Source organism: Strigops habroptila, chromosome 1 (assembly GCF_004027225.2).
Source record: "Strigops habroptila isolate Jane chromosome 1, bStrHab1.2.pri, whole genome shotgun sequence".
Lineage (NCBI taxonomy): Eukaryota > Metazoa > Chordata > Aves > Psittaciformes > Psittacidae > Strigops > Strigops habroptila.
In genome coordinates, this window is record NC_044277.2 from 20,419,681 (window position 1) to 20,447,243 (window position 27,563).

The 27,563-nt window shown below is 40.3% G+C and overlaps 1 protein-coding gene across 4 annotated transcripts; it reads right to left on the minus strand.

Moving 5' to 3' along the window:
• On the minus strand, positions 1 to 26,724 carry FZD6 (frizzled class receptor 6). 4 transcript variants are annotated; one of them, XM_030504437.1, is made up of 7 exons: positions 26,681 to 26,724; positions 25,734 to 26,132; positions 9,830 to 10,026; positions 6,405 to 7,422; positions 4,220 to 4,368; positions 2,543 to 2,971; positions 1 to 2,010 (listed from the first exon to the last, which is right to left on the minus strand). In XM_030504437.1, exons 2-7 carry the CDS (start codon positions 25,911 to 25,913, stop codon positions 1,854 to 1,856), a joined length of 2,130 nt encoding a protein of 709 aa, XP_030360297.1. In that variant the 5' UTR covers positions 25,914 to 26,132; positions 26,681 to 26,724; the 3' UTR covers positions 1 to 1,853. The 4 variants fall into 4 exon arrangements, with proteins under 4 accessions (XP_030360297.1, XP_030360289.1, XP_030360279.1 ...); XM_030504429.1 differs by lacking the exon at positions 26,681 to 26,724 and adding an exon at positions 26,562 to 26,624; XM_030504419.1 differs by lacking the exon at positions 26,681 to 26,724 and having other exon boundaries at positions 25,734 to 26,238.
• Positions 26,725 to 27,563: the final 839 nt, after the last annotated feature.

Here is a 27,563-nt window from a genome sequence, read left to right on the forward strand (position 1 = left end):
TTACTATACAACCGTATATTTTATTACTAACAAAGACTGTAATAACAAAGCTCCTCAACATGTGTATAAAGTCACCCGTTTACAAATACGACTACAAGAATGAACGGTACTTAGTGTGCATTTTCACAGGAGATTTTTCAGATCCTTCTCACTGTCCTTCCCAACAGCAAGAATTCTGTCTATTTTTAATGGGGAAATTATAAAAGAAATAGCATGTCCTATCAAAGGCAATAAATTACAAATGCTAAAATGCAGACACCATAATAGAAAGGTAAATACATTCCATTTTTAATGCATGGTGGATAAAACAAATACCTTTGGTTTATCAGAACTGTAGTTCCTGTTGATTCAGCATTTACATGATCTTTTTTCCATGCAATTTTGCTTGACTGTTCAAAGCATCAGTATGATGCCCAAATCAGAACACAATTCTCTGCATAGTATCAAAATATTGAGAAATATTCTTATTAGTAATCAAATGCAAGATGCTGAACAGTTTTATAAAATGTATTGACGTTTAGGTTTAGAAAACAGAAAAAATCTGGCTCTAAATTATCTGAAGCAGTAAGTCACATTGACTTCACTGGAGCCAGGATTTCTTAAGAGCTGAACAATGAAATTCTTACCCACGTCAGTAGTGCTTGCTCTTGCGAACCACCCTATCATAAGAAAGGCTACATGTATTAAGGCCTTTTTGATTTAAAACAAATATATTGCTGTAACATATAGAAAATTAAGCTTTGTAGAAAAAGTATTACGGTCTTCTTTTAAGTAAATATATTGTTAAACAAGCCTGTATATTAATAACTCAACAGTTTGTTTTCTGCAAGATATTTCTCTAAGGAATTAAAAAAATTAAGTTACTTGCATAGATACAAAGTGAAATATACTTTCACTGCAGCTCAGGAGAAAAACCCAGTGTATACTTGAGGATCTGCCTCCCAGGCTGCTAGGGATCTGAAGTGTTTGCTTCTTTGGCACGATGCTTGGGATCACCACACCAGGAGGGGCTCCAGGAAGCATTTTTCTGAAGCAGTGCTGCATCTAACACATTGTCCCTGCAGCAGGATGCGCAGATGTCTGACCGGCCCTGCCCCAATGCACAGTGTATGTCACATGTTACACATACAGTACAAGCTGCTTTACGCAGAAGAAAGTAACATGGCCTGATCACCACAGGACTGCTGACTTTAGTAACAACCTGAGGGAAGCATGTTAGCCTTACCAAGTTTGTACAATACATACAAAACACTCGTTATAAATGTTGACCTTATGCAGTCAGTTATTTACAAAATTGATTTTTATGTACAAAATAAGTCACTATAATTCCAGATTCCCTTTCATATTCAGTGTACAAGCTACCATAAACCAGTGCTATAATGGATACATCATGACATGTAATTTAGACATTATTTATAAATTTGTGTTTCCCTTTTTTAAAGTGATACTGCTGTTTAAAAGAGAAAAAAAATTAACAAGTTTTGGAAAATAGCAAAGATGCAGATGGAACTTTCATGCCTTGAAAAGTAACAGTGCTTTCTAAGCATTATTTTAACGCAATTCATTACAAAGTGTTCTTTCTATTTGGAATGTTTGTTTCTCTCATCTTTTTGTTAAATTACTGCTAGTCAATCCAGCTATATCCTACAGAACTTCACTTTCCACTATTCCTGGGTAGGATTAAATATAGTACATTATCGCTAACAGTCCCCACAACAAAACTTACATCTTTTAAGTGCAAAGCAAGATATGTGTGTTTTCTAATAAGGCACAGAATAGCCGATATTTCCAGTGTAACACAGAATCCCTATCAGTTTTATACACTGCAAATGTTCATGTAAAATTTCAGTCTTTCAAAGGTTTGAACTGTTTCCTGAATCCAACTCTCTTCTGGTTTCTGAAGCTGAGTAGACAAGTAGCGATAGGGAAGCTGACTGCGATACATCAGGTATTTGGGAACAGCTGCTTTGTAATGGAGGAGATTCAACAAAATCACTCCTAGGAGTTATTCTGTAAGTAAGGAAAAAGAAAATATAAGGAGTCAATTTTAAGCACAGTGCATTACAGTGCATTGGAAAAAATATAATAATTTCATTACTAAAAGTGTATTTAAGCTATATTGTTTTCCAGAGAACGCAGTACAATTCTGTATATTTTTCCAAGCTCAGGGTCACCATTGCTCTTTTTCAGACTTGTCACTTCTCAAAATGATCACACTGCAGCCACAGATTTCTTCAGGGTCACTGTTCAACAATACAAGAATATCCCACAAGCTGAAGCTCCAGCTCTCAACACTTGAAAGAAGAATCCTCCAAAAATACAAAATAACCCACATGCTAAAGTTACGTGGCCGTATCATAGAATTTCATATGTAATACTTTGTAAGAATTACAGTACTCGACATCTGCTAAGGGTTAATTGCATACTGAGAATATACTGATTCTTCAGAGAGAAGAAATAGAAAACCTACCAAAAAAAAAAAAAAAAAAGGATTACTGGTCATACACATAAACAAGCAAAAGATTGACTTAAGGAGCCTTACCTTCCTTCACCTGCTCTCCTCATACTCTCACCCAAGCTACTCAGGTGACACGTGCTATCGGCTTTGTTTCTTTTTTCCACCTGATCCACAGTCAGTTTAGAACTAGATAACATTTGATCTCCACTGTTTTCACCTTCCTCGACTCTTCGGACTGATGTTCCATTCACCTCTACCTCTTTCTCAGACGTCTCTGGAGAGGTTTTGATTTCTGCAACAGTTTCTTGACTTAAGTAATCATGATTAGTGATTGCTACTGCAGAAGTTCCATGATTTGTTGTCCCACCAGTGCTAGTCCCCATTGACTTTGAAATGACCTTCAATCTGTGTGAAGTTGATTTGTAGTGCTTCTTTTTATGCTTAACTTTGGAATTGTGCCTCAAGAAAAATTCACATGATTCCTGCAGCACTCTTCGACTTTCACTGATCGGACTGAAAGAAAATACAAACGTGTAACTGAACGAAGGGGATAATCCTAGACAGAGTGTAATATAGCTTTGTACACAAACCCATGAAAGAATAGCAACCAGTGATGCAGTCTGAGCTGGATGTTAATAAACACGAGATAAAAAAAAAATATGTGAAAAGAAGAGGAAAAAAACCCCGATCATAATGGCTCCAAAGTAATTATGTCTGTGGAACAATTGAATAAAGCAGATTTTTACATTTCTTACTTCTGTAAGTAGGGCCAATGACTTCAGTTGATTAATCATCTAAGAGAGGAAAGCAGGATTAGCTCATAAGCAGCTGTATTATGAAATTAACTTTATGTAAAGTAAACCTTGCTCAAGTGGAAAAAAGAAAACATTATAAAACTGACTTCGGTATTTTAAAATTCTTATAGCTTAAAGCAGTTAACATCTGAAACACACGAAAAATTATACAGGAAATGAATGACGGAAAGGAAGCTATAAGCTCACCATCAAGGAATGTAGATGTAAAATAAAAGGAGCTTAAGGACTGCTGCTTTGGGAAATCCAAAGAAAAAGATCTAAACCCACAGCATAATTTATGAGTAATAGAGATACTTTAAAAAGAAATCATCAAGGAATAAAGAGGAATGGAAATAATGACAACTACTAGAAATGGACATGACATTTATAATCTGTTTAAATCCACAGATAGACATTAAATAAATTAAGTAATAAAACTGAACCATTCTGTTTCAGAAAAATAATAAGGAACAATAGATTAATATAATAAAAGCGATACTAAGGAGGGTTCAATGAAAACTTATTTTAAACTAAGACAAGCCTGGCAGGGGAGAAAAGCAGAAGATGTTATTATGATAGTAAACAGAGCTAAGTACTGTGCCATTGAAGCATCCAGAACATGTGAATTGATCTAAATTGATGGCTGAAATTATCTTCCCCCATGCGACTGGAAACCAGGGATGCACTAGTCAATGCTAAACAACAATATGTCTTCTGCTCTATGAAAGGGAGCAAATCAGCAGAAGAAAATATTTTTTATCTTCTGAAAACGTTGTCAAAAAGCCATTGCATATGTAAAACTTCCACACACACTGATGGAATTTTGCTGATGTCCATATGCAGCATTTAGAAAGGGTCGAAGGACAACATTTGATTGCCTGAGCTATATTTAAAGAAACATGCCAAAAATCCAACTTATTTTGAGGTATATACTTTAAAAAACAGGAATTAAAAAAATGGTCCTTACTCTCTTTTGCGGTTTCTGTTGAAGAAATTGGCCCATTCAGAACAGGTCTTTTTACTTCCCACCCAGAAGACTGGGGATATGCCAACAATCAATATCAGCAAATATTTCATCAGAAACAAAAATATTTCTGGTCTTGCTAGTGCCTTTGCCTAGAAGATAACAAAGTTTAATAAATGCAAAGAAGAAAATACTTGTTGATTTATTTTTTAAAACACAGAAAACAAATAAATGATGTAAAAGAGACCTTCTTAAGGCTGCTGATCTTTGTTGAGGCTTGTACTGAGGATAAATGTTAGACATATATAGTCAAGTCAGACCTGGTTAATGTCTACAGCTGAATACACATAGAGGAGATTAGTCAGAAGGAAATATTTATTTTTTTAACTTGAAAGGAAAGATAATTTGGGGGGTAAAAGTATTAGTAACCATGTTCTTCAGAGATAGCTTGTATGTATAAGATTTATCCCTTCAACTTAAAAGAAACAGTACGTGGATGAGTTGGGAGCTAATCAGATTAGACAGCATATTCAAGGAGCCGCAGGGAACTAAACAGTAGTTTTTTGTTTATTGCAAAATTAATCCACTTATTTGCAGAACTGGATCATAGAAGACATTTAACTCAGAAAGAGATTATTATCTTCTGCTCCCATGCTGCAAATTTAATTTACATTACCTGGCTTATCTGCCTGTCCCATCTATGAAAGTCACGATTTCTGTTAGCCAGGTAACATTAGCTACTTAAACTGAAGTTTGTTTTTATTTGGTTTGGATCAGGCCAATGCAATGAAAGTCTTAAAGCCAGCTCAGGTAAGTCAAGGCTGAGCATGCCACTTTAAGCTACTCCATAGTTAGCGCGCGCTGTTTATTACAGGCACAGATCCCATTAAGTCTATCTTTGTGTAACATTCCCTGTTGCTATTTACTCTTTCCAATAGGTTCATTAAAGGCTGAGAATACATGCTTTATGTTATTATGCCAAGCTGTTATATTTAAGCACTACGAAACAAAAGGTGGGGTTTTTTAAAGCATAAAAGCCTTGTTTTCACCTTGTATATTTTGGACCATACAGAGCCCAGTGAAGACAAAGTGCGCTTGTTAAGAACAGTAATGGAACCAAAGTAATAAAGGAGTCTGTAAGCTCTGTTACTCTCAGTTTACACTAACTTCAATACATAGGATACAGAGGAGGTTTAAGAATGTAGAAGGATCAAGCCTTATCATTCCATAATGCCTGTGTTTATATCCCTCTTTTTAATGATAGTTTATTGCAGTAAAAACACAGATGGTAAGTGCAAAGCAATGAAAGATGACATAAGACACTTGCATTTCTCTTAGTGATGGTGTCGTCTTTTGTATTTGTTCTTAAATGGAAAGAAACCACAAATTACTTGCAATTGCAGGGAGTTTTAGGTACTCACAAGAGATTTAATCCATAGAGAATACCGAACATGTGCAGATTTACTTTAAAGGCCTTTGCAAGGAAGTTGGTGTTTTAAGAGTCAAATGTTAAATACAAACACTTCTGCAATTTAAAGTGCTGTTGGGTTGTTTTTCTTTTTTGTGTGCTCTTTGATTGTTTGTTTTTAAGATTTCTTCACATTACTGAAAATCAGCCTGCAAATGACAGCTATCATGGAAAAAATATACTGGAAATTTGTTTTGTAATTTCAAGGTGTTTACACTTCTACACTTTGAAGAACAAAAGAAAAAGAAAAAAGGACAAAAGTGATTTAAAAATCTATGGTTATAAGCAACATTTTAAATCCCATTTAGACTTTCTCAATTTTCAAGAATTGTCATTTCAGCTTCAACTGAAATTGACGAAAATTCACCTTAAGTGCTTTGATACTGAGCTAGGCACCCAAATAGCGAGCAACTACTTTCAGGTACACATACTGTGAAGAACGATCCTCCTCCCAACATGAAATTCAAGTATCTTACAGATCATACATTCCCTTTAGATCTGTGAGTTGGAGTTTAATTGCCCAGTGCTATCAATTTGATTAATAAAAAATTTCAAAGCACGAGTATCACACCACCGATTTTGACTTAAAAAGCAACTAATCACTTGAACTGATTACTTAATGTGAAAATAATTTGCTAACCACACAGCAGATACGGTGATGTATAATGGGTTTTGTTAATTAACTTTTCATTAATATTTATAAAGGAAACTGCTACTTGCCTGATAAGGACAAGGAATATGGTACTGGTCACAGTGGTCAAACACCCAAGTCGTTTCCCAGATCTTCCGGTTCACCAGTTCATAGACATAACATCCAAGAAGTGCTACAAGGGGTACCAAGTATAAACCACTAAAAACTCCAATTCGGATCATGAATTTCTTTAGCTTCTCCTGGTTTCTGCCATCATGCTGAATGACTTGCCGCACGTGATTTAAAGAAATAATACCAGCTAAAAGAAGAGAGAGACCGAAAAAGACACAAAGGCACAACGGCAAAAGCACAAAGTACAAAGAGGCATCCAGATCGTAGAGACCCACGAAACAAACTCCACTGATATTGTCCCCTTCAACTTTGTTCATTGCAAGGAGCATAATGGTTAGAAAACCAGGTATTCCCCATGCAACTGCATGGAACCACATGGCCTTTTGTGCAATAGCTTCACAGCTCCATTTTCTTCCTGCGGCAAGGAACCAAGTGATTGTAAGAATCACCCACCATATTGTTCCTGCCATAGTGAAAAAATACAAAACCATGAAAAGGACAGTACAGGCTTTGTTTTGGGAGCCAAGAACAACTGTTTCACTGATTTCTAACTTATCATCTGCATCGTTACAGGCAGTTCTGTTCCCAAGTAAAAATCCAATAAAGTACATTAGAGAGACTATGCTGTAACAGACGGAGTAATATATGATCGGCCTCTCTGGGTACCTAAACCTTTTAACATCAATCAGGAAAGTCAGGAAGGTGAAAAGTGTAGCACAAAGACAAAAGATTGAAACTATTCCAATGAAGCTTTTTGCAACATCCAATTCGTAGTTTTTGAAGTACATATTGGGACATGGGGGTGCACACTGATCAATTCCTAGAAACTTGTAGCCTTGTCCATTGGCAGTGTGTAGGTGTCGTGGACACCAGAATCCATAATCCCTTCGGGTCTGGCCTGGGGTCTTCTGAGTTCCATGTATGTTTGTGGTTACAGCAGCAGTGACAGGAACGGTTTCATCACAATTGACTAGCCTACATAAACAGAAGAGGAAATATCTTAATAGCCCTCATTCTCAACTATATTTATTTCTTAGAAATATGAAAAAAAATCTGATTCTAAGCACCTTTAAATGTTGTAGATAATGCAGAATATGCATCATATGAAAAAATCAGGTGGCATTTTAAAAAGCAGACTTCAAATATTTTCAGTTTAGAAGACTATTCAAAAACAGCTATCCAACTGTTACTTTATTGCTTATGAAACTACTCAAATTGTGATTGCTCTTTTAGAGTCTTAAGTTCTACTAAACTTTCACATATGTATATAAAAATATTCACAGTAGGGTTTTTTTTAACTCTGGATAACAATAGAGTGTTGGAGACAGATCTTGTCAAAACGCAAGCTTCAATCAAGGAATAAAGAAAGAAGGCTGACAGTATGTAGAATTAACTGATGACTAGTGTACGATTATAATTTTTGTGTTATAGTGATATTTCATTGTTGACAACAATAAAACTACCTAACTGAAAAAGACAAAAGCAGACTAGATAAGCATTGTAAAAAATTATCACTATTTTAGCAACAGTGTTCCTTTAAAAATTGCTCAAGACTCCATTGCTCAAGGGTTTCACTGGACACAACATGTGACCTTTTATATGGTTAATACAGTATTAGCAGTGTCGGACCTATCTTCAAATAGATAATATAATTGTAACTCAAACAAGTAAGCATTTATGCAAAACTGGATTTATATTTATATGCATTCCAAGTTTAAGCATATATTTAAAAAGAACCAGCTTTGCATTTTAACTTTTAAAGTAAACCTGTTATCTCAAAACTTTTTTTGTCAAATGCTATTATAGGAGTCCTTCAATGTCAGTTTGCAAGCTTGGCTTGAGCTAAAAAACCCTTCAGTTCTTTGTTTCCCTGCACTGCTGTGCTGTCCAAATAAACCCAGACTAATCATTAAGAAAACTGATTCTGTAGCAGATTCTTTCATTAACCATGGGCTGGACCACCATGCATGGGAACAGTGCAAGCTTTATTCACTCATGTCTTAATAGGCACTATGTATGTCTGTAAGAATACAGGAGTGTGAATCTGAGGATTCCAGTTACTGCCCATCCTCTCGCCAGCTCCTCTTCCAAAGGCTCCAGCAGCAGGATCTCTGCTGCAGTAAGAACATTCTGCATTACATGGATTTCTCTGTACGTGCTTGGGGAGACACTTCCCATATGAACAGAGCAGGTTCATTGTCAGTAAATGCTAGCAGTAATAGAATAATTTAAAGCTGCAGTAATTTCTGCAAAAAGGTAATTTGATTTTAAATGCTATTTGAAATATACATCGAATAACTGGCTTCATTTGTAATTTTCCTTATTTTTCAAAACAATTCTTGAAGACATTTGCTGTGCTGAGTGGCACTCCTGTTGCATAGAGGCTCACACTAGATGGGAAAAGCTTATGTCTTCTTGTTCTGAAACAATTTTTCTGCAGAACTAAGGGAAATAGCATTAATGCCATCTATCACACTCATTCTGGTACAGATTTCTACCCTGATACAGATTTCTACCAGAGATCATGGCACAGAACTACTGATCCAGCTCTCTCTCAGCCCTATCAGATTAGCATAGGGGTTAGAAAAATGATTTGAATTTCCACTCTCTGCTCCTTTCCTGTACTTCTTGACCTGATGTGTGTTAAAAAACAACCCAATCACCACCACATTTGGCCGTAATAATTTATAAGTATCTGCAGCTGAATGTCAGAATCTCAAAAAGATTACAGTGGAATGTATTCAGTGGTTTCCATTTAATATATATCTTTTCCCCAAATGTAGTATTAACTGTCTTCTCTCTGGAAGATACATGTGAACATCTTTGAGAAAAGTGAAATTTTTAAAAAAGGGACTTTTGGCAGGCAGTACAGGAAAAGCAACATGAGACTGAATTTGCACGTTGAAGTAATTAGGAGTAAGGTAAGGCTTCTACAATTTAATGCTCTGTGTCCATTCAAATACAGAATATTTTCTATTTAATTATTTTATGAGCAATTATTTATAAAATCCCCATGAAGTACGCACGATCACCCCAGTTCAGAGATCAGAAACCAAAGCAAAATATATGCTGCATTTATTATTATAAATTTCAAGAAAATTATACTAAAAAGCTTCTTTTTGCAGGGATCTGAATACTGAAAAGTATGGCTGCAGAAATTTGTTGTAAGAAAGTCACAAGTAGGAAATGAAGGTGATCGTTTGAATAACAAAAAGGTTTTAATAAGAAAATAGCCCTATGCATAAGCACTGTAGGGTCACCAATGATGAGGAAGCTACAACAAGGTGGTGATATTTAACATTCTACCTGAGATTCTCAACTCAGCCTAGGTCAAGTATGAAAACATCACCCCCACCACCTGTCAATGTGAAAAAGGCCCTACCTGGCACATTCCAGCTCTTCAGGCCATGTGATTCCAAAAGTGTCCATCAACTGCTTACAGTCAGAATACACTTTCTCACAGAGGCTTCGACAAGGGTGAATCACATGAACTTGATCTAGGCAGGCAGGGACAAAGGCTCTGCACAGAAATGTGTGGAAGTCTGGTGAACAGTCAAGATTCATAAGTGGAAGAAAAGGCTACAGGGAAGAAAAAGGCTTTGGTTAGTAATTTTAAAAAGATAATTCAAGGCATCAAAACTAACTTTCATCACTAAGGATCACATTTGTTCCCCTGTAGGTTTGAAAACATAATAGAAAATAGTGCTTGTTCAGCAGTTGTGAAAGAGTAAAACCCGGTGACCTGAGCAGTGAGAAGCTCTGTTAGCACTTCTAGCCCTGCCCTGGGATCTTGGCCAATCTCTAACTACTCAAACCTGATTTTTCCTATTTGACAATATTAGAAACTTGAAAGGTATTATGAAAGCCCAAGATTTTTTAAAAAATAGAGTAAAACATTAAGTTCCTACATTCACCAGTCAGCTTCTAAATAAGACTTTTAAAGGTGTTCCTGTCCCTGTAGTTCCTGTTAGATTACATTTTTAGTCCCAAGTGGTGTGTTGCACTCATCGTCTTCTCTCATGCTAGAGAGGTTTGGGTTTTTTTGATTAGTGAGGTCTAAATATCATTATTCTTCATTTTTGAAACATTGGATTTCAAAATTTGGCATGATTGATGACTGTTCTTACTAGAGAATTCAAAACGATATTTAATGCAACTTCCCTCCCTCCTCCCTCCCCACTCCCCCAATGAATTCAATCTATTACTTACAGCCAGACAGGCTTTTAAGGTAAAAAAGTCAATCTTCCTTTTCTACATTTTATCAACTTTATTATTAGGGAAAACTATTTTAGCCAAAATACTATTGTGTATCAGAAAAACCAGACGCTGTCAGACATTTTTGCAAGTGCTGCATTGTTGTAAGGGCAGCTCACTGAAGGAAGCAAGCAATGACATGCTAACAGCACGGCCAGGCATGCTCCTGTACTTCCAAGTGGGCTGTATGTCCAAAGCAGCAGGGCCAGCAGAAGGAAGTAGGAGTGCTGGGGGGCTGTGTAAGCAGGCCCTCATGTTAGTGAGCACAAGCAGAAATAAGACTGAAGGAGCCAACCATGTGTTGGTGACCTGTTGGAGGGCATGTGAATACTAACCCCAGATCAGCTAGGGCCAGGAGGTGCCAGGCACTGCCAGGACAAAGGGCACATATATGGTGCGCTGCCATTTGGCCCATGTAAAAGTGCTGGGGTGGCAGGCTGGGGGGATGCGCAGAACAGGTTGGCTCCTCCACCCCAGTCAATCGGGTGCGGAGACTGCCCAGGTAAAGGGAGGGAAACACAGAGCAGCTGGTGGGGGTGTGTGCTGAAGGGATGCAGCCCCGCTGGTTCTTGAACAAGCCCCAGCCTTCAGATCCGTTGCAGGCTGCTGTTCACTGTCCTGTCTGCCATACCAGGCACACGTTTCTGACCCAGCTCATGAAAGTAAAACATGCTCATTTAAACATCGTCCTAGGGGAACCAACCCACGGCTGAGGGTGAAATCCATCTGCAGGGTCACGTCAGCCTTTGAAGTTCTTTTTAAGTTTTTAGAGAACAATCAGCCATTGAAATAGTCTCCTCAGGGAAGTGGTAGATTCCCCAACATTGGACACTTTTAAGGTTCAGCCACAGAGGGCGCTGGGACATCTAGTCTAGGCCATGCTTTGCCCAACAAGGTCAGACCAGATGATCCTTGAGGTCTCTTCAAACCTGGTATTCTAAGATTCTACAAAGTACACTGTTTGAAGAAATGCTTCTGGTATTTCAGGAAAAAGGAATCTCCATATCACACCTAAATAGTTAAATTCATGCATCAGGAAAAGTGAAACAGTATTTAACACACTTTTAAATGTGCTGATAAATAGGGACACTGTGCAAAGTTTTCAAAGTAGGTAAAGCATTTAGTAAGATTTTTATTTAGGAAAAATTTTTAGTTAGGAAGAATTCCTAAATAAATTCTTCTTTTTTATTTAGGAAGAATTTTGTTTTATTCTTTGCCATTAACAGCTACATCTCTCAAATATTCAGCAAATGACTGGTAAGGGAAGGATTAACTTCTGAGTCCTAGAAGCATTCTTATTTTTGCCAGCTTTTAAGAATCTCAAGTATATACATACATACACACACATAGCTGAAGAGCAAGTTTTACTGCATACCAAGCATGCATTTTAAAATAAAAGACATTGATAACTAAATTTTCCCCTCCAAAATGGAGTATCTACAAATCCTCACGGGACTTTTGCAGTAAACACAGGAATGCGTTGGCAGGGGTGAAAGGAGAAGATAAGGCAGAGCAAGAACAACATAAAAATGCTTTATGAAAAACAAAAAAAATGTTGGCACTATTCTCCAGAGCACTCCAGCTGCATCTGCAGATGCCATTAGAGCAGGCGCACAGAGGTCTGATCCCCTCTCTCTGGATGTCTGTTCTGGAGCTGCCTTTGCAGGAACCCAAGACTTGAACTATTTTACGACAAGGAGAGTAGTATAACTCTGGCATAATGTGCTCCAGTTCCATAAGTTGGATTAATTCCTAAATGCTACATAGATCAGATGAAAATAATAGTCAGGAGTTAACCCCAAACGAATGAAATGACCTTTGCATAATTATGATGCTTGTTTTCTTTTCAATTAAATGTTATTTGTTCAAATGGTTAATTTATGTTAGGTCTGTTCTCCCTGGCACTTAGGATAAAATAAAGATAATAGCCTGGATAATCATGTACAACTCCTTAGAAATTGAGTTTATTTTTGAAATTCAGTCTTGTAGAAATCGTCTTGATTTTTATACATTTTTCCTTTTTGTGTCCCACAAAGTTTATCTCAGTTGATAAAAAAAATAAAATTAATTTTCTAGAGCAAGTTTTGGGGTAGACACAAGAACTTCTGCAGCCATAGGCAAAACAGCAATATTTGCTCAAGAAAATAAGAATTAAAAAGAAGAAAATTAAAAAAAAAAAAAAAAAAAACAACAAACGAAGTATTTTGCAACTAACAATTTTTTAAATAGAGTTTTCCAACACAGCTAATAAGGCTACATATCATAAGCTCGCCCCCTTGATACAGCAAATACGTATAACAAAAGTGACGTATGGTGAAGAAAGTCAGGACACAAACCCAACCTTTACCATTCTAACTATGGCATGTTGTCACTGGCTGAACACTGTTGTTTAACAAACTATTTTATTTAAACACAAAACTATGTTAACAGTTAAATACAAAAATGTGAAGTTTTAGGAAGAAAGCTATGCTCAGCCTGTAATGTAATCAGAGTAGAAATCCAAAGACTTGGCTGCCAAGAGTAATTGTTCTTACCATATTTCTTTCAGCTTGCTAACAACATTTACCTTTTGACACCTGAAAGTATGAACACAAAAAGCAGGAAGTTTCATGTTCTGAACACACAAGCAGACCTTCTGAGTCAGACCAAACTCAGACTGCATTTAGCTGGGCACCCCATTCTCACCCCAGCTGGTAACAAGTGGAATATAGCAAAACAAGCTGACATCCCTTCCAGTTAAGTACCACACTTAAACACAACTACTGTCCCATAAGTGTCACTACAGAACTGAAGTACAACATCAAAACCTAAACGCAATATATTTTACATAGACACTTTTTTATCTGATACTTAGGAAATATGGCCGCTGTCAATCGTGGTATATATAAACAGTCTCAAAAGAACAGGCAGCAATTATACCCAGAGATATACTAACAATCTTCACAGTATCTTTACCCACTTTTGTAATGACAACCTGTTTCAATTAAAAACAGTGACACAAATATGGCATGGTTGATTTAATCCTACACTACTGTTTCAATAGAGTTATTCTGGACTGGATGAAAACAAGATTAGCATCATATCCAGAGAGATTAATGCCTTCACACAATTCCTGGATGGGCTAGCAAGGGTGGTAATTTGCTGATGGCCACAGTGAATTAGCTGCCAAGAATCTCCAACTTCTAACTCATGCACAATTAAGTAATGATAAATAAATGTCCTAACACATGGAACTAAATGAAGGATGAAATGTTCAAGTTCCATTAGATTCAAAGCAAGGTTGAGAAAAAAATAGGTTCTTCCTATTGGAAGTTACATTGACAGATTTAGATCAAAGGCAAGTTTAAGACACTTTTAAGTTGTCTTAAGGATTTAGAAACTATTTTGCAGGAGGCTAAGGCAGTTTAGATGTCAGCGTCTTGTTGCTACATGTCTGTTAGAAGTTGTTATTTAACAGCAGAGCTGCAAAACAGAAATGTGAGTGCAGCTCGTGAACATTAGCATAATGTCAACCATCCTTTAAACTACCAGTGAAGATGGTATGAACTAACTTGGGGTCCCACATACTCTGTGTCACCACCTGAGCTTGGGAAATAATCGACTATTGCTGCCAGCTGCAAGTATCGGTTATAATTTGTATTTTCTAAACTCAGCTAAAATATCATGGATAACTCCTCTACAACAAAAGGTTTTCAGGACTAAAATTCACTGATATGAATAAAATATTTTAGATATGAATATATGCAAGTTTAATATGCATAATTAGCGTACCCTAATTTGACAGAGTAAGAGAAAACCATTGAAAACACATGAACTTGAATTTTAATACGCTGCTTTTAAACAAACCAGCAGTACTTTCTGTAGCTTTTACAACACAATTAAGGCAAAGGCAGTCACAACTGACTTAAAAGCTTGTCAAACATATTTTAAACATTATCAGTTTTGTGTTTACAGAGATAAGAATAAAACCTTTTGTCAGAGTAGAAAGTAGGATACCACCATGGCTTAAAGACAAAATAGTTTAAATTTCCTACACAAGGACAATCTGGAGTTCAAGGAGCTGATGGAAAAAAAAGAGAAGAAAAAAATGCAGTAAACAAGCAAGTGGATCAAACAATATTGTTCTGCAACGGAAGCTGTTTGCAAAGATATGAGCTTTCATCTTTGTCCTTCAACTAAACAGCAAAGGCAGTGCATGCACTTGGTCTTTCAAAGGGCTCTGAACAAAGTGTGGGGACAGCCTCACTTGCAGCAGTTGATAACTGAACTGTTCCCAGATGCCTGCTCCCCCCATGGCTGTACAGGTGTGGGAGCCCACAACCAGTCAGCACCTGAAGTATCATCCTTTAGAAGGCCAAGCCCATCTTAAAAAATGTTGTGCTTTAAACGCCAGTGGCATTAGGGACTGATGCCTGTGCAGCGCAGGCTCAATCAGCCAGAACTTCATCACCCACCTCAAGTGAAACTAGCCAGGCATTCATTCAGACACCAGGCGGTGCAACTGCTCAGTGAGCTGAACGAGCCATCACGTGAACGGTCAATATATCTGCAACAAAATCACCCTTGTTTCTGCAAACTTTTCACCATTATTCAACCCTACACACAGTATATACTTTGATACATACATATACAAAAATACATATATTCAGGTCTGAACCTTCATACTAGCTATTCAAAGTTGATGGGAATATTAATCATAAATCCAACCAGGGTAGGGACAAGGCACATGGGGAAGGTTTTCAAAGGTCTGTAGGCAACAGGGCACTCAAGCACCTTAAAAACAAACCAACCAACCAACACTCCTCTGACACCACAACTAGGCACTAAACTTGCCATTGCCATTATACAGACACATACACAGAAAGATAAAACAGGCTATTTTGCTTTTTACTTCTATGAGTTCCGGGCTGTTTTGCATTAACTAGTAACTACAGAACTTCTTTCTGTAGTAAAACAACTTAGTTCCAACTTTTTCCCTTCAAATATTTTTAAGTGTGAAACAAAAATACCAATGTCCCTATATTTCTTAACTACAGCAAAGGTTAGAAACAATATAAACAGGAATATTACATCTCACTAAGTTGTACTGAAGCAACCTAAAGTAGTACCCCAATACTCTCCAAAAATACCTTATTAGCAAAATTCACTGCATTTTGTGGTTCTAACCTAAATTATAGCTCAACCTAAATTATAGATATTCCAACCTCTGCAATTTACAGTCCAAAACAAACAATAAAGAGTTTTCCCAAGCATTACAGAACTGAACTATTTATACACAGTTTTAAATTATATATGGTTTTATCTCCATGTATACTATATGGAGCATAAAAAGACAGACAAATGTAAGTTAACCAAAGGAAAGTATACTGCAGGCTCTCAAACATGTGATGTCTAGACAGAGCTTCATTACATCTGGACTGTGGTAGCAGAACCACCTCAAAATAATTTTAAATGTTTCATATATTTGCCATGTATTACAGGAGTAAATGGATTCATTACTGAATTTTTGTGCAGAATACAATCTAGAAGATTACCAGTAATGCTGTTGAAAGACTGCCTGCTACCTATAAAACGGCTCCTCATTTGAAGGGAATTCCAGCAGAATTAGTTATTGCTCTGGTTCCAAAAAGTCAGACTAGATTCATGTTTCCCTGTCTTTGTAAGCATAGGGACTTACTTCAGCAGAACAGCACCACCCAAGTTCCCAGAGTAGCAACCCTGTACCATGCTTTCTTCCTTGCCTACTTCATGCATAAACTAAACCAGGAAAATCTCAGTCATAACAGGATCGATCTTCCCAAGTAATCTTCTGCAACATCAAGTAAAGCAATCAAGAGCCAGGTCCACAAAGGGGACTGGCTATTGCAACAGAAACTTCTGATGCCTAACTTCCAGGCACTTCACAAAGTCCTCACAGTAGTTTCACCACCTGATGTCCACACACAGAGGCACCCAAGAATGACATTCACAGAATTCAGGAAGCAGAGATAACCTCACAGCCAGAAGAAAACGCCCAACCAAAACTAACACCAAGCTCTGAGGCAGTGTTTATGCAACAGACTACTACCCAAAATGCTCAGGTATCCACATTCAGACACTTCCTTTACCAGTCTATAAATACCAGAGCACTCAATGCCCTTTACCATGACAGTTAGTGGGATGGCAAGAAAACCAATTCTGTGGATACAAAGGCATCTGAAACAACTCTGCACAGACCAGCATCAGCTCATCCAGGTGCCATTTCTACATGGTTGCTGATCCTGCTCCAAGTCCACCCAGGAACAGAGTCACATGGCACAACACCTTTGGCTCAAAGCTGACCCCGTTAGACCCAAGGAAGCTCTGTGAGGAGTCACACTGTTGCCTCACTCTTTGCAGACCTGGGCTAGCCACACTATTGGTTAGGTGGGGATAGAGACATTGTACAGAAGTTGGAAAATCTCCTGACTTTTGAAGACTAAGGGGAATAATAAACTGCAACCCTCAGCATCCCAAATCCAGCAAAATTAAAAGTAACTGCATCCACTGGTTGCTTGCCCATATCTTGTAAAAACGAAACATAGCTTGCCTCATGGTCAGCCAAGCAGTGTGACAGTGTCTCAAGATACGATCAACTGGAAATACTGAAATCGGAAGACAGAGGTAAGAACTGCAGCTGGTCAGGTAGGTAACTGCAGCTTCATGGGCTTCAACTCAGTCATCAGAATTGCGCGTGCACAACTGACATCTCTTGCATCACAACAAAGTGAATGGATTAGTGAACGTTTACAAATGTTAGTAATTTTAACAATTTTCATGCAGTACAGTATCAAATACTTTCCTGAACTTCAAATAGACTGGGTTAACCCCTAGAAGATCTGCACAAGTTGCTTCTGTCATGCACATGAGTTGTTGACAAGGAGGATAGGATCTTCTGAATGAATTTTTGGTAACACAGGAGCACAGACCAAACCAAGTCAGACAGCACTAGAAACAAACAACCCAAGAGTCTGAGCCACAAACCAGAGACAGCTAAAAAACTGGACAGGAAAACTGGATGGCAGCCTCTGTTTGTTGGTGTTTGGGAAGCTTTCACCATGTAGCCAACCTCCTATATAGTTAGCATTCACCATGTGCCGTAACTTTTGATTCAGAGTAATTTTCTGTAAAATCACTGCTTCTGGAAAGATCAGTGTGTACACAAAATGGAAAACCAGCCTTCACTTCTACAGCTATCACCTTCACTGTAACTTGAAAACATAACATTATCATCATTAATAATAATCATTATTATTCAGAGTAGATTATTGTGATAGGAAAAGCAGCACTTAAGGTATTAAAAATACATACATAAAATCCCTTTTTTGAAGAAAAAAAAAAGGATTCCTAAGTATTTGTGGGAATGGTTCTTATCTTTCACAGAGGTGCATTTCTTCTGTGGCATTTTTGTTTGGTTATTTTTATGAAGACAAAATGTCTAAAACAATTATAAACTAAGTAGTTATAGATTTTTGCTCTGTAGACATATGTACTCATCTTAAATTACTTTTATTTACTCTTAATTTTTATTTCTTCTGACACAAGCAAACCTGAAAGGCAAGAAAGCAATAAAAGCAACTTGCTTTTAAATAAAAACTAAAAAAATAAATTAAAAAAAAAATAATAAAAGAAATCATTAAAAAAAAAAATCCTAATTCTAAAAGATGGATGAGGCAGCTGTTAAGGGAAGAAGCTAACTCCTTTACCCCATTACTTTATGATCACCTCTTCCTCCTTCCTCCAAATGCAAGATACCCAAATATAAGAAAGGGCTCTCTCAAAGCTAGTGATGTTACTACAGGAGCCTCTTTCTGCATGTACTGCCTCCCACAGTCTCCCCTCCACCTCTCCAAAATCTCCACCCAAATCTTTGACACCTCAAACACCCTGCCTCCTCTTGCTAGCAAGATCAAAGAGTCAAAGGAGAGGCAGTTTCTCAACAGTTCATTGCTTGCTGTAGCACAGCAGTAACTTAGCATACTCTGTGGGACAACCTGGTGTGAGCTTTCACTCACCTCTCACAGGAGCCAGCCTAAACAGAAGCAGGTACATCCCCAGCACCTCTATCACACTGCAGAAATCTTCATCCATGAGAAGCTGGGGGCTGTAGGGAGCTCACAAGCCATGTTATTGTACTCTAACCACACAGGCAGTCAAGGACTCACATTTGTTTTCCCTTTCCTTCACAGATGCCTCCAATAAGCAGGTGGATGGATGCATCTTCCTCTTTATATGACACATATGTAAAGACACGTCTTCCTTCTCTCTCTTCCCCCAGCATCTCATTCCTAGAGTGCTGCAGGCAAAGGAAGCACACACACTAGGCTGGGGGGTCACCCTGAGGCAGTGCTGCAGCACCATGCGACTGAGGTGGCACTGAGGAGGGCAGACAGATAAAGAACACTGTGGAAGTAGTCACTGACAGGCCCACCAAGGACATGGAAAAAGACCAGAGCAGCTTTTGGCCCACCCTGCTGCCCAACTGGTAAAGAATCAGGAGGCTTTAGACATATGACAGGGGTGGCAATTTCTGAAAGACAATCAAGTTGCTGTTGCCAGAGCAGCCACAGGCCAATGCACTGGATGTGAACTGTTAATGACATGCATGAACCCAAACAATCTGATAACGCATGGACAGCAGAGGGAAAACAGTGTGGGCCACCTGTACACAGTGGCATACAATTTTGTCCTCTTGTCTAATATTCAAAGAAAGAGTGTGAAGTGTGACCATTGAAATTATGATCACCACATCACCCTCAGATTTGCCCTCCCGAACCTGATTTGCTACTGACCAGGTGAAGTTCACAAGGTTCCACAGGGCAACAGCTACTCCTTAAAAACATTTCAACATACTCCTTGAAATCACACTTTTTTATCGCTGAAAGCTTTGTACCCACTGCTGGCTTTCCCCAACTCCAAGGATGATGTGTTCCCACCACTCTTGACTCAGTTTCCAAGCTCTAACTGCCTCCTATCAAGGAAGGCAAAGCAGTTCTAAACTCAGTAGCTCTGTCCATGTTCTCCTTCTCCATATAAACAGCTTTAGGGATGCTTTTATGACTCCATTCACAACTCTTCTCCTGGAGTAGGCTACAGCCACAAGACTAAGCCCATCACTCCAAAGTTAAGGTGCCTTGTGCTCAGGAAACAGCACACGAGTGTGGAGAAGAGAGGGGCGCCGAGGCACAGTCTGCACAATGAGACTCAAACCACCAACGCGTGCAGCTACATATGAACCCTAGACAGGGCACTGTGGAAGGGACAGCAATCTGCAGGAGAGCAATAACAAGGTACCACAGAACTTTCCTGAAAGGTCTGCTGTTGAGAAAGATCTGGAAGACAGCCTTCCGCAGGCCAACTTTGGACCTCATGCACAGTAGGACTGGCCTAAATCTAGTCCAGAGTGAACTCCTCAATCTCATGCAGTGGACAGATAAAAAGTGTGCCAACTTTTCTGTTAGCGTAGACATAGCCTCTGAACACAGATAAAGATGAAGCTCTTGGAATCACATCGCCAGCATCATCTCAATGAACCCCAGTTACCATAGGGTAATACACCCTCTCTTCATCAAGCATGCAATACTTTGGACCACTCCAAATTCCAAGCAGCATGCTTTCAGAATAAGGAGCAAGGCAGTACTATTCACATTATCAAGTAGATGAGAAATGCTGTTCAGATAAAGCAGCATTAGATTTTGCAGATGATCGATAGATACCCTTAAAGCCAATGTAATAGGATTACACACATTCACCTGTCTGGTTTCAGCCAACCTGCACAAGCTAATAACACTTGATGAAGGGCCTCAGTACTACAGGTAACAAACACTTTTTTTAGTAGTTGTAATGTAGTGTACGCACAGGAGTCAGCAAAATTGGTTTATGAATGTGTTGCTGTAAGAACCACTGCAAGAAACAATACTGACTTACGTTTCCTTGGAACACCGAGAACAAGAGAGTGCAAAAATAAAACCACACTTCCCAAATTTTTATGGCATCATACAGAATGATACAGATAGGTATAATTTATATGGTTTTGACCCTTTGGCCAAGCTTTTCTACATGCAACATAGTGATGTTCAAACCAGAATTATACTTGTCCAACTATTCTGTATTTCTAGAGACTTACCCAGCACAGAAGTCCGTCGCACTGCTTTGTATTTCCCTTGGTCCATATGAAGTGTATATAAAAAAATTACTTTGGCATTTGCAAACTTTCATTTAACAAGCATCAATGTAGCTCTTTCACCACCAAAATCTTTTGTGACCACCACTTCCTTCTGATAAGCTAGAAAAGTTACCTTACTTTGTACTAAGTAGCATATATGTACCGCCTGCAGCATTTACCACTTCTTACACAAGCCTTCCCTGACTGTTAGTACCAGTGATACATGGTAAAGAAACAGCAAAAAAAGTTACAAGCAAAATATGAACTAAAGAGCCCCTTGTGCTTGTTCCATTGCGGGTCCACACCTCTACACTCTTTCTGCACCTTAGGCTCTGAGGCAGCATCAGGGACAAAACGTAACTCCAGGCAGACAAAGAATATTGATTTTTTTTTTCCTAATTGAAGCAGAGCTACCAAAAATTTAAAAGCAGGGATTTAAGCTTCAAGTACCAGTGGTTCATGTATTATACCAAACACTACTCATATGGAGTAAGAGGGAGAAGCAGGATGCCTGTCTGTAGAAGTTTCAGCAAATTCACACCTATGCTATTTTGCAGAATATCCCAGTAACAACCTTCTACACAAAACAGCACTTATTTCCCAAAACTCCCAACCTACAGAAGGTGGACAACTTCCTCCTCCCTGTGTGTATACACACACACGCATACTGGTTTAAGTTTGCCAGACACCAGTTCTCCCTTTTTTTTTTTACATACTTTCATATTGAATTATTAGTAAGTTTATATTTAGTGGAAGCAAATCAAGTGATTACATTTCAAATTTTAACTTACAGGACTTCAGTATTAAACTTTTGAGGGTGGTACTTCAAACTGGTTTTGTTAGTTCAAACCAACCCTAGTTCTCCTATAATTTCTCCCACTGCTGCAGCCAGTTGCACTGAACTCTCCATAGACATGCACACATGTATTCTGGCACATGGTCATGAACTCAGAAGCAAATGGAAAACTCACTACTGAATCATTTTTCCAGTCTCTCTGAGGTACTTTATTGTTCTCCGTGGGATGTGTTCCAGCGGTTTGTATAGTCTGCTTTAAAACTTGCTGGCAAGCCTTTTGCCTTTGTAATTCTACAGACCCATAGATTTTACTCACATCAGGAAGTCTTAATGGCTTGTCTACAGTGAACACATTCCAGAAGCGCAGCAGAACAGATCAAGAGATATGAACAAAAGGTTACAACACAGTAATATTCCCTGCCTTGCTGGAGTAATGCCTTATATTGACAAGTTATTCCAGTTAAAAGCAGGAGTTACTTCGGAATTAGAAGTGACTTGGTTTTGTGGATGACCACGAGGGGGAGTTACACCTATTTAAGTATAGCTGTAATGGACCAGCTATTCTGCTGTGCCCATGTATTTTTCTTCCCCGACAAACCTCAGGTCTTCAGCCGCCCAATCCGAGCTAGCAGTAACATTAGCAGTGTTACTGTTAAACTGCTTGGAGATACGGATACATTGAGCATCTGCAAACAATTAGATTCCACTGTCATGCAGCTGTTCAGCTAACATACACAAAACTTCAAACCACAACACAGTTTTACTTTCCCCAAATCATGATTTGTTGTATAAACAAAACTAATCCAAATCTAAAGGAAAACTCAAGTAGCCTAAACTCAATCTGCCAAGTTGACAGCTCAAAAAAAAAAACAAAAAACACACACACACAAAAAAAAAAACACCCAAAAAACACAAAAAAACCCCCCAAAACCCACCATCCAAAAAAACCCCAACAAACAAAACAAAACAAACCCCAAAAAACGGGGGCGGGGGGGCGGGGAATGAGAGAGCAACTGAAAATTATGAATTTTCTGTTGCAGAGAATAAGAGACCAGAGGGACTATCATCACTAGCCAGAACACCCATAACTGTGAGAGGCTGTAAGATTGAGTCAGTCTTTTTTTTTTTTTCCTGTTCTAATCAGTTCAGTGTTCCGGTTTCCAGCACATCATTATGAAGAGCTGATACATGAGGGAGAAATGTAAAACCACAGATCCGCTGAATTCCTGGAAGACAACCACTATGTGAGACAGTGGCTCCACATCATCCTCTCCTGGAGGATTACTATGAAGATACCGCACCAGAAATGCCAATTTAACACCTTTCCAGACAGCAGAGAAACTGTACAGAAGTCTTCATGCTCCAGCAGATGGAAAGCACAGCTCTTCTGGCTATACAAGACTCCCCACAGCAGAACATGCCTGTAGAGCCTTGAAAGCAGGACATAGAGTTATCACAGTTCTGGAGAGCGAACTTCACCTGCATGTGAGATTTGTCCCCTTGACCAATGTTCATTCTTTCTGGGAGTAAACACTCCAAATAAGTAATGGGAAGAAGTTTTGAGAGGAGATAGGAGCAGAAAACAGGACTAACATCAAGGCCATTTCTGCACAAAATACTTGGATTTCTTGAAGAAGTCTCTACCACATGCCCTGTGATTGCATGATTAAGCAGCTTGCTCTAAGTCGGCTAACATAAAGTGAGGAAAATATTACAACCATAAATCTCAAAACCCAGTGTTTACATCCTGAAACCATGCCCAATCTTGAGAACACGCTGTGGGGAGGGGAGGCAGAAGAACAAGATGGAATTAGAAAACAAAGCCTTTAAGCATTCCTACCAAAGATCAGAAGACAGAAGTTTTAACCAACATACTATTAAAATTCTTTCTTTGGTATGAAGAAAGTTTGGATTTCCAATTACTGAAAAATTCAAGCTCTTAAAACACCAGAAGTCTCCTCCACCTCCCAATCCACTGCCTCTTTATGGCCGCAAAGTGAAATTAAACAATATTCCAGAAATCAATAGTTCCTCCTCCCCTGAAGCCACACCAAATCCCCCCTAAAAAGTAGGATCTTTACCAAATACCACGTAGAATACACGTCAAAATGCGTAAAGGACATTGGTACACACTGGTCTCCCTCAGAAAAAAAGGTCCTGCAATGGACCACCATAGGCTTACCATATTAACTCTAACCACTAGCAACAGATTCAACACTAGTTACAAAAGAATGGGAAGAAACTTCCTTACCCTTTCATCAGTAAAGTCACTGTCTTAAAAATGCAATTTGACCCAGCAGTCAATCGGCACTGCTGAATCACAAATACAGGCAGGCAGATCAGCACACAGACACATGAGGTAGTTTAGAAATGTCTGCACAACGCTAGAGTAGTGAGGTATACCAAATTAGAGGCCAGACAGTGGCAATGACAGGAGACTAGGAAGCAAATGATACAGGGTAAGGAAATCAAATCCTAATAGACACTGTTGTTCCACAGAGCCACCCAGTCAGTCAGCTGAGTAGTGATCAACCACTACAGTGGTCAGAGGTGGTTATAAGGGAGACAGGATGGGGGGAAAAAAAGGGAAAAATAATAAAACTTCTCACTACCACTCAAGTTTTATGAAGTAGCTGTATGAGAACAGGTAAACCACAAACCCTTTCCAGAAGGCATGCAGTAGGCACAAGCTACTTGGGAGTTCAGAAAAGTCAGTTGTAGCAATCTAATAAAAATGGCTCTGTGGTCTCCGCTGTAACAGCAGCATAACTGGAAGGCACAAATACTGACAAAAGCTGGCTCAACAGTTGCAAAGATACACCAAGGAAGAACCAGCAGCATACCTGATGAGATAAAAGTGGCAGACGCTGTAGAAAGCATTCTTGACAAACGATGACTGGAGAAGGCACTGCACAGAGTTTACAACTGAAGCTTATAAGCTTGCCTTCCAATTTTAAAGCCCACAATTTATCTGAGACCTGCAGCTGAATTCAGTTGCTTGCATATAGGTGTCTTGACACTTGATACCAGAATTTCCCATACATCTACACCAGGCTGGCAAACACGATGCGAGATCAAAGCCTGTGCCCTTCCAGGCTGGCAGCTAGAGGCCAATCAGGGAATCCCGACTATCCCAAGAAACACTAAAAGAATGCTTTGGCAACTGAACCAAGCTCCTCCTCCAAGCTCAGTAAAGAATATGCAAATAAGATTTTAAAAATAGTAGCCACCTCCAATACCATCTTTAATTTTATTTATTTTTTAACCAGAAACTTCCTAATTTTCAACTCACTTTTGTTTCACTCTGCACAGCACAAGACGGTAAGCTTTTCAAGATCTGTGTTAAAATGTTCCCCCTCCTCTTACCACTGAAAAGCCATTATTAAAACAGGTTTAAAACTTGTTTTACAAGCCTCTCACCCACAGAGGCCCTGGCCCTTTTGTTGCTATCAGCAAAGCCCTTCCACAAGGTGGCATATTCTCAAGGGAATCATACGTTACAATCAGTTCAAGTAAGAAAAGTGTTTGTTTTCAGCTTAGAAAAACCCCAACTTTCAGTCAGAAGTTTCAGCATCTAGTCAGAAGACAACAGAAGGCAAAAGCCACAATGGAGAACAGGGATAATAACAAGTTTAGGTACCTCTCTCCTTAGCAGACATAAACTGAGAAAGGAACAAAGAGCAACTCCTAAACATTATTTTTTCACTACCCAAGTTCAGATGGGCCACGGTGTCATAAGCCATGAGCCCAGAGAATTTCCAGAACTGCTCCGTGTATCAGCGAGGTGCCTGGGCTGCATGTAATCAGCTCTGCCAAAGAGCTCTGAATAGCCACATTACTGTGCTACACCCATTCCTCTTCCACTCTAACACCGGATCCAAGGCGGGGTGGGGGTGTCTGTAACTCCAAAAAGTTTTAAAGAAACATCTAGTCACAAAACATTATCTGCCTTGGCATTCAGAGCAACAGGTATCACAAACCATTTCTCAATGACAAAAAGGTTGTTTCACTGTGTTAATATTTACATACTACAGTAGGGTCGGGAGAACTTACCTCCATCTGGAAAGCAGCCGTGTCCTGATCATAATGTCCCATGATGTTTGGGAAAAAAGTCATATTGTAAGGCATTCCTGAACATCTGGAAATAGTAATTGGCTCACATGTGAACAAACTGTGCCCTCGCACCAGAGTTAGAAGTAAACTGCAAGTCACAGAGAACACAAGTACTCCCATTTTGTCAGGATCTCCAACTTCAGCGCATAGTTCTGTTCAGGAATTAGACGCACCGGCTCGGCACAAGGATAAAAACACACATCTTCCTCTGCTGGTTCCAGCACAAGGCAAGGACACGGGCAGCAAGGCAGACGACAGACTCCTCACTGCTACTTTAGGAATCTCCCCATTTCGGCTGGCCGCGGTTCTATTAAAGCCCCTCCTCCTCGAGCCTGCACGCTGCAGAAGCAGGAGGAGACAGGGCTGATCATTAACAGCAGAAACAACCCTACCGCGACCACCCGTCCGAAGGCCGAACGCGGCCTCCACAGAAGTCGGCAGGAGACAAGGCAGCTCCCGACGGTCCCGCAGCCCCCTCCGGCCCCACACACCCCGCAGGGGCCGCGGCACGGCGCTGCCCGCGCTCCCGCCGCCTCGCCCACGGGGAGCGGTGCGCTCGGCCGTCGCGCCCGCCCGGGCCCCGCAGCCACCGCTGCTCCCAACGCCCCGCTGTCGGCGCTCGGTTCCCAGCCCCGCCCTGGGAAGCGGCGCCCCCGGGGCCGGGCGGGAACCCGGCCGAGAAGTCGGCCCAGGAGCCGGGGCTCGCCGGGCGCGGCCTCGGCGCCGCATCCCCGCCACGCCCGGGCCGCGCCCCCGCCGCCCCCTCACCGGGACCCGCCCCCAGGCGGACGCTTCCCCGCTGGCGGATGTCCCGGGGCGCCGACAGGGAACCGCCGCTCGCCGGGCCGGGGGTGTGCCGGCGCTGCCCCCCTCCCCGCCGCACTCACCCGCACCGGCCCCTCCCCGCCACCGCCGCCTCGAAGGCCGCAGCCGCCCCCCGACACCGACAGGATCCGGCGGCGGGGGCGCTCGCGCGATACTTGCCGTGTGGGGCGGGGCGGGGCGGCCGCACCTTTCCGTACCGGTGCGGGCGGAGTCTGCCCGCGGCGGGGCCTCCCCCACGGGGTGAGCAGGGCTGCGGCCGGCAGCGGCAGGGACCCGCCGGTCACCACCGCCACGGTCTGGGGTCCCGGGGCGCCGGGTGGGCCTCAGCTGGAAAAGGCCCCTCGTGGCTGAACGCACAGTTGCAAACGGCACAAAAAACTCCTTCCAAGGGATACCTGGCGCTTAGTTCTCCATAAAAATGCTCGCTGTTAACTCAGTGATACACTATATAAATGCTAAGGCAACGGGGAGATTTTCAAGCATCGGGAAATGAATGCTCCCACCTCCGCGAGCAATGCTGAGGCTTGTTTCCAAACAAGAGCCTAGGTCATAGCCAGCTGTGCAGCTCGTTACAATCATAGAATCATAGAATCGGCTAGGTTGGAAAAGACCTTTAAGATCATCAAGTCCAACCTTTACCCTAGCATTGCCAAGTCCACCACTAAGCCATGTCACTGGTGGCCTCATCTACATGTTTTTTGAACACTTCCAGGGATGGTGATTCCACCACTGCCCTGGGCAGCCTGTTCCAATGCCTGAGCGCCCTCTCGGTGAAGAAATTTTTCATAATAACCAATCTAAACCTCCCCTGGTGCAGCTTGAGGCTGTTACCTCTGGTCCTATCGCTTGTTACATGGAGAAGAGACCAACCCGCACCTCACTACAACCTCATTTCAGGTAGTTGTAGAGAGCTATAAGGTCCCCCCCAGCCTCCTCTTCTCCAGG